Source organism: Protobothrops mucrosquamatus, unplaced genomic scaffold (assembly GCF_001527695.2).
Source record: "Protobothrops mucrosquamatus isolate PMUCROS unplaced genomic scaffold, P.Mucros_1.0 scaffold1943, whole genome shotgun sequence".
NCBI lineage: Eukaryota > Metazoa > Chordata > Lepidosauria > Squamata > Viperidae > Protobothrops > Protobothrops mucrosquamatus.
In genome coordinates this window covers 183,344-191,462 of record NW_015388064.1, presented here as the reverse complement: position 1 = coordinate 191,462, position 8,119 = coordinate 183,344, and the positions used below count along the sequence as shown (strand labels likewise).

General features: G+C 40.6%; 1 protein-coding gene across 1 annotated transcript in view; it reads right to left on the bottom strand.

The window, feature by feature from the left end:
* Positions 1 to 255: 255 nt before the first annotated feature.
* Positions 256 to 8,119, bottom strand: part of LOC107294432 (zinc finger protein 536-like) — a 141,667-nt gene continuing 133,803 nt past the window's right edge. The window contains exon 4 of the mRNA XM_015823662.2: positions 256 to 567. Within this exon, the coding sequence (XP_015679148.2) occupies positions 332 to 567 (236 nt within the window). The 3' untranslated portion in view covers positions 256 to 331. The remainder of the gene's footprint in view (positions 568 to 8,119) is intronic.

Sequence of the window (8,119 nt, the reverse complement as noted above, 5' to 3'; positions counted from 1 at the left end):
GGGGTGAGAGGATACACCCATTTGAGTTAAGAGCCACCTACTTGTTTGGAAGTATTTGTTGCCAGCTAACAGTGGAACAGCCATTTTCAAGGAATGGATCCCCCCCATCCCATTTTTTCCCCCATACATACATATTTACACACACACACTGTGTGTAGGTGTGTGTATGTTTGTGTGTGTCTGTGTGTTTGTATATGCTTCTGAGCATTTGCACAAATGGAAGGAAGGACTGTCCCCAGAAGGCCATTTAAGCACGCACTCTGAGATCCAAATGCGTATCATAAAATTGTAACATAATATTGCGATACACAGTTTGAGTTGTTCGGTTGCATTATTTGTGAGACTTGCTGCCTTCCTCGGTTAACTCCACTGAGTTTCCGGATTTGACAGTGGAAGTTTCTTCTAAAGTCCCAGAAGTCTCGGAGTCAACTCTGGAGCGCTTGAACCTGCGATCAGGGTACTGGCTGTTGTCGAAAGGCATGCGATGGACACAGAGAACGTGAGTCTTCAAATTTCCCTTCTGAGAGGCACTGTAGGGGCAGTATCTGCACTGGAAAGGCCTGTGACCTATGCAATAGACAAAGATCAGATTAGTTTATGCTCACATCTTTTTACTTTCCTCTCAGTTTTTCATACACCTATGTTTGAGTTGATCATTGCTTGTTAGTCTAGGTTTATGACCACTGTCTACCTGTCCCCTCTTCACCCAGGTCCTCAGTTTCACATGCAGCTTTAGTTGTTGTTGTTCAATCACTAAGTTGTCTCTGATTCTTCTGGAAGATGTATCTACTGATGGATACCATTCTAGGTGGACAATGGGGTATAGAGACCATAATGCTTTGTTGTTATTTAGTAGCTAAGTCATGTCCAACTCTTCACAACTCCATAGACCACAGCACACCAGGGCATCCTATCCTCCACTGTCTCTCAGAGTTTGCCCAAATTCATACTCATTGCACCAGTGACCCTATCTCACCATCTCATCCTCTGCCATCCCCTTCTCCTTTGGGGTTTGGGTTCTCTGTGATAGGCAAAAGTATACGTCCATATCGTGGTTTAGGGACATTCTCACTTTCAGCTTTTGTAGCCATGTCTGATCCTTGCCCCTCCCTTCCTTGACACCTACTAATCAAGAAGGAAACTGGAAGATGTATCTACTGATTCTAGGTGGAAAATAGACCATAGGACTATAGCACTTCAGGGCTCCCTGTCTTCCATGGTCTCCCAGAGTTTGCCCAAATTCATGTTCGTTGTGTTAATTGACACTTTCTCACCATCCCATCCTCCGCCATCCCCTTCTCCTTTTGCATTCAATCTTTCCCAACATCGGGGTCTTTTCCAATGAGTCTTTTCCACATGCATCAATGTTAGTTTATTCTTCCAAGAATCTTCGAGGTGATTCTAACCGAGAAGTAATCCCAATAGAGAGAGCAATAAAGCCAACCAATAACTACAACGCAACATTCAAAAATGCAAACTGTAGGAAAATGAAGATGATAACACCATGGACACTTCCACACTAATTTTACAATGGGTTTGACTTGTGCTGAGCTTATCTGAAAGTGTTGTGAAGAAACACACAATTCCCTGGCTCACAAACCTGGGGAGCGGGGAGGAAAGCTATGCCAGATGTACTACTAATAACGTACTTAATCTTTGAGAACTATTGTAGAACTTCTCCTCTTCCTGAAAATCATTGCATAAAATGGTTTTGCCACCTCCAATTTCTTTGTCCCTGGATAGATAGAAATTGTCTATGCAGGAAGAAAGAGAGCAAAGCTCTAATGCACAGTGCAGTCCTTTTGTATGTTTGCTTCTCGCGTAGACCACATTTTGTTTGAGATTATTCTGGGCCAGCCTAAAAATTCATGTATCTGGCTTGAGAGGTTATGTTTCAGCAATCACATTTCAATTTCAACTATGCTGGGAAGCTGGTTGATGTGTTTTACCGGAACATTATAAGCTTTGTCTCTCAAATTAACTTAAACCGGGGCCATCTGAGGTCAAATGCACTTAGCTTACTTTAATTTGCTAAAATGAATGAATAAATAAATATGCCTGACCATCTACATAAAACGCCAAGGCTATTGGACAACCCGATCTATTTCCCACACATGAGGAAGAGTTATCTGCCTTTGTTCCTGCTTGGGCTCTCTGCACAGATGCACAGAAGCCTGTCCTCTGCAACTCTCTTACAGACAAGAGTGAACCTCCTCACTTCTATGTTTATTTGATTCATATTCCATCTTTTCATTCAGGAGCCCAAGGTGATATGCATAAGCTTAGCAAGCTGCAGATTAACATAACAAAATAAGAGAGGGAAAGGACCTTGGAGATCTTCTAGACCAGGGCTTTTCAACCAGTGGTACGGGGACCACCTGTGGTACATTGGCACCTGGCAGGTGGTATGCGAGCATCCTAGAAAAGTGGTAGCGGGGGAGGGGAATGAGCTGAACCGGTGGCAGCACCACACAAGCCTGAGCGAGAGACGGCTGGAGCTGCAGGGCTCTCAGGGCTCAGTGGAAGCGCCAGGATCAGCGCCAGGCTCCAGCTGGAGCTCGGGGCTGATCCTGGTGCTTCTGCTGAGCCCTGAAGAAGCACCAATCAGCTGGAAAACAGCACTGATCCTGGTGCTTCTGCTGAGCCCTGAAGAAGCACCAATCAGCTGGAAAACAGCACTGATCCTGGCGCTTCTGCTGAGCCCTGAAGAAGTACCAATCAGCTGGAAAGCAGCACTGATCCTAGCGTTTCTGCTGAGCCCAGAAGAAGCGCCGATCAGCTGGAATGTTGCAGCATCTCCAGGGTCTTGTGATTTACATTCAGATGCTTGGCAACTGATTCATATTTATGATGGTCACAGTGTCCCAGGGGTCATGTGAAGTTACCAAAACCTGCTGCAACTACCCAGCAGACGGGGGCAATAAAACCAAACAACCCCCACCCTACTCCCGCTGCCAATCGTCAACAGAAATGCTCACAACAATGAAAACCTTGGCCAGGAGGAAGAGCGCCGCCGGGCGGGCAGGCAGATATCTTGCTCAGCTGTGGCTTGGGGGGCACTTTTTTCAGTGCCATTGTAACTTCAAACAATCACTAAGCGGACTGTTGTAAGTCGAGGACTACCTTACTTTATCACTTTTTCCTTTTTCTTTTTTTTGTTCATCAAGTTTTTGACACCTTGCTAGGCGGCTGGTGGTACTCGGATAGTGTCATATCCTAAAAGTGGTACAATGGGTGAAAAGGTTGAAAAGCCCTGTTCTAGACCAACTTCCTCCTCAAGCAGGAGACCTTATAACATTTCAGACAGGTGACTCTCCAGTCTCTTCTTAAAAGCCTCCAGTGATGGAGCACCCACAACTTCTGAAGACAAGCCATTATAAAGTTATAAAGGTTATAAAGGTTCTTCCTTATATGAAATTGTGCATGCATGGAATTTTCTTGAAAAAGGAAGAATTAGTGCCTTTTATGGACTGCATGTTCCTCTCTATAACAGACAGGGAACAACTCCATGTTAAACTATGGCTTGCTAAGCTTATGCAACCATACATCATGTTTTATTCTTTCCAAGGTGATATCTCTCAGCTTAAGATAAGATGTTGTGTATTTCTGGTTCATGTCCATTTCACCTGCTTTTATTTGTATATTAATTCATTTTGTATATCAAATTGCAGTTTTCTCATCATTAAAACTGAGTATGGTTATAAAGGTTATACCATGATCAACTGAAATGCCAAAATACTTTTTGGTAAAAAGCATTATGTGATTGTTTTTAATGGAACATCCATTTTAAACCTTAAACTACATGAGTTAAAATACATATTATCCTAAAAATCCTACCCTAAAATTACTTTTCACTTAAATTATGAGTTTAGTTTAGGCATCATTCTTGAGCCAAGAAGTATATTGTAATATTTAGTAAAGAAAATAAAGTTTCTTTTCAGGATCAAAACTGGAAAACTCATTAACATGCCCATATCAGCTGGTAACATTATAGAAATCTATTTCTTAGTTTTTGAGGTGGAGGTTCACATTTCCTAAATGAGAACATTTTCCAGTCAATGAAAGATGACTGTGATCCAATCATCCATTCATTTTGGAAGTGTAAATTAAGATACGTCCCATTCAACGGAATGGATTGAGATTAACACTTAAACCCCTCCTAATCTGCTTCATTCAAATGAAAATTATAAGTAAGATAAGATAGCTAAGAGAAACTTTGCCATTTTTTTCTGCGTACGCAACCGGCACACATTAAAATGAAATTTTGATGACCAAGTAAGAAAAAATATATAAATTATTTTCTCATTTGAACATCAAAGGTGCCTGAGAAAACTCAACACAACACAACCAACAAACTAGAGATAGCTAAAGCTCAGGGATCTTCGTCAAAAACGGCTAATGGATAAACTGCTCTGTGGAACTTAAGGCTGAAGTTGCTTATTACCTGTTAGACCTATAGAATCTATAGGTCTACCAGGTAATCTATACATCTATAATGTGCTGAGGGATTTTCTGGAATCCCTGAAACACCTGACACCTATTGACTGAACTGAAGTGATGCAAAGAGATGCTTGTGAGCATTCTATCTTTCTGAAGAAAGTTGTCAACAATAAGCATTTACCATAGTTAGAGTGTCAAAAAGAAAGAAAAGAGAAAGACATTCAGCTGAGAAAGTCCCACATAGACAAGACATTCGAGAACCATGGAATCCAGAGTTGATGCAAAGCCTAATAGTCAGAGTTGCCTAAAAATAGGGAGTCAAAAGCTGGGAAGCAGGAATAGAACTGGAAAAAGATCCCTCCTTTCCTTTTGATCTTGGAGTTCTCTCCCATCCTTCAAAGCTGTGACTGAACTTTAATTTTTGTAACTCTGGGGAGAGGGAGGGCTGATCCAAATGACCTCATCAGATGTTTTCAGTCTTGGCATAGGGTTAGAAATTAAAATAAACTTCTACATCTACATCTCATCCATAATGCATGCAGCCTAATAAATAAGGTGCAAAATAAACTACGAATTAAACATTGTTTTACCCAACCCTCTTTTGGTGGCCTGCTCTGGAAAACAATCTTTGCTCTATTTTTCAGTATTTTTTCCAGCCTTCTAGATCTACCTAATTGATGCCACTGACTACCATCATGTGAGCAGGCTTAATCAAGAGCAAACATCATTCTAGATTAGCTGTAATTCATTAAGCAGTTACCCAGACGTTTGGGTGGGGGCGATGGGGTCAGATAACTAAGTAGTACTTTATCATAACCCTAAATGCTTTCCTTTGCATCTCTACTTGGAATTAAGCCCCATATCTCCCCAAGAAACATCCTTAAGACTTCAGCATTGGCCTTTCACATCCTCCCCTCCCACGTTACAAAGACATCCGAAGACAACTGTCTGCAAAAAAAGTATGGCAGTTGTTGCTGATTAATTCAACTGTCTTAAATGAGCAGGAAAAGCATTAACTCTCCACTCTGAGTTTTGTTTTTTTTCCTATCCCCAACTTTTGGGGGCCATCAAATTTCACATTGTGAAAAGTTAAGTACACAATAAGTTAATTTGTATTGTCACTGTGCTCTGCCACAGTGGTAAAGAGCATATCAATTTTTAATCCAGTATGAATAATATATAGTTATGTATACGCAGTGAGGGTCAAAAAGTATAAGAGCGATAGAAGTGTGCTGCACAAGAAAAGGGGGGGGGAATATTCCTGGAGATCTGTCTTACAGAAGATAACAACATCTGCAATTGGCTGGTAACTAGGGGCCAAAGCAGAGTGCCCATTTCTCCTGGGTAACACCGTCCATTAATTACTGCTCAAAACTGGTTGCGGGGCTGCAAGATCTTAAAATAACCAGGCATAGATAAGGAGGCATGTAATTTATACCATTTTTTATCAGATGGGAGTTGGAGAGGATTTGGAGCTGTGGGCTCCTATTTTTCAAGACGTAGATCACACACAGAGTAGCTGGGATGTATGTTCCCACCATTTGGTAGATACTGTGAGGGAAATGAGTAGTGGGTTACGCTAGTACAGAAAGTCCAAGCACGAAGGGGGGGACTCATTGAGAATGGCCGTACGCAAACACGGGAGGGGTGTGCAAGTAATTCTCAACTTACAATCACATCACTTAGGGACAGAAGTTTCTTTCCCAATTGTGGTCGTAGGTTGAGGACTACTTGTACACCCCTCTCATGTTTGCATACAGCCATTCTAAATGAGTTCCCCATGGTTGGGCTTTCTGTAAGTAGCGTAAGCCACTGCTGCTTTTCCCTTACTTTGCAATGATTATAGGTGGGAACATACATCCCAGCTACTCTATATAATCACATTACTAGAATAGAATAGAGATGGAAGGGACCTTGGAGGTCTTCTAGTCCAGGTCCCTGCTCAAGCAGGAGAACCTATACCATCTCAGACAGGTGACTGTCTCTAGCCTTTTCTTAAAAATCTCCAGTGATGGAGCCCCCACGATTTCTGGAGGCAAGCTGTTCCACTGGTTGATTGTCCTCACTGTCAGGAAGTTTCTCCTTAGTTCCAGGTCGATTTTCTCTTTGATCAGTTTCCAACCATTGTTTCTCGTCCTTCCCTCTGGTGCTTTGGGGAACAACCTGGCCCCCTCTGCCTTGTGGCAGACCTTCAGATGCTGAAACACTACTATCATGTCTCCCCTATTTCTTCTTTTCTTTAGACTAGCCAAACCCAAGTCCCGCAGCCATTCTTTATATGTTTTTGTGATCCATATTTAAATATCTATCTACATGCGCTCACTTTTTAAATGTAATTTGATACTTTTGTTCGAGCCAAGAATTGCATCACAGTTAAGAAGGGCTTGGTCTGAAGATGAAGTCCCAATTGCTCTATGCTTGTAAGAAACTCATCTTCTTCTTAGCAGAGACAGAATTTTGCAGCTACAGATTTAAATATGATTACAGGAAAAGATTTGCAAAAAAAATGACATACTAGACAAAATAATATGTACAATACTCCATAGATTAAAACAGGCATGAAAAAAGAGCATGCATCTTTGTGCTGATGCTAAACAGAAATAAGAGAAACATAGGTCTCAAATTTACATACCAAAGACATCTAAGGTGATAATCTGATGCTTTCTTAAGAGCAGCGTTATTGAACTCACTCATAATGCATGTAGAATGTTTTTAAGAGTTCTTCCTATCTACTCTTGAATACAAGATCATTCCCTTTGCAGATTTCAGGTCCTTGATTCTGCACAACCAAATAATTAGGGAGTTCATATTTGTCTAAATGTGGCTAGAACTCTGTGAAACAAAGCAAAATCCTTGTCATACAATGACTTTGAACCATGTTCAGTAAACATTTAAGCTTTCAGGTCAATATATAAAGATCTGGAATGAAGAACAGAGGCATTTGAGCAAAAATTCTAGAATGTGGCTTCTGAGGTCAAGCTTAATTTTTCAATGCTCTTTCAGAGTAGAATATATTTGTTAGAAAGGTGATTTTTAGAACAAGGAAAATAGAATAGAATCAGAATAACATTTTTTCCCTCCGTCTCTTTTCTTCCACATAGATAGAATAGCAGATTTAAGGAACATCTAAATCTGGTAAGGTAATCAACATTAAAGGATGTTTAATCTAAAAGGAAGAAGTAAATTTGTACATCATTTACAGAATGGCCCTGCTTCTGTGACTTTTTGATCTTAGAAGTTAGAAATTGTTGATCTTTTGGTATTCCTCTCCTAGGTACAGTTGTCATTTTAACCCATTTAAGTTAACACACACAGACCCCCCCCAAAAAATATCTGCCTTTAAAATTATAGGAATGAAGAATTAAAGATGGATGGATGATCTATTTATGCGTCTGTCTGTCTGTCTATCTATCTATCTAATCTATCTTCATGCATTCATCCATTCATCCATCAATCAATCATCTCATAGATAGACAGACAGGCAGATAGGCAGACAGATAGATAGACCATATTTATAAAGAGTCAGAAAAATATTTTTACAACTTTTACCATAGTCACATAAATGATTTGATGATTTGATGACTTCTAGTTAAGTGGCAGGGAAGATCTAACGAACGTTTACAATGAAAGTTGCCAAAATTACGTTGCTATCAGTAATTGACCACCCATGGTTAACTCC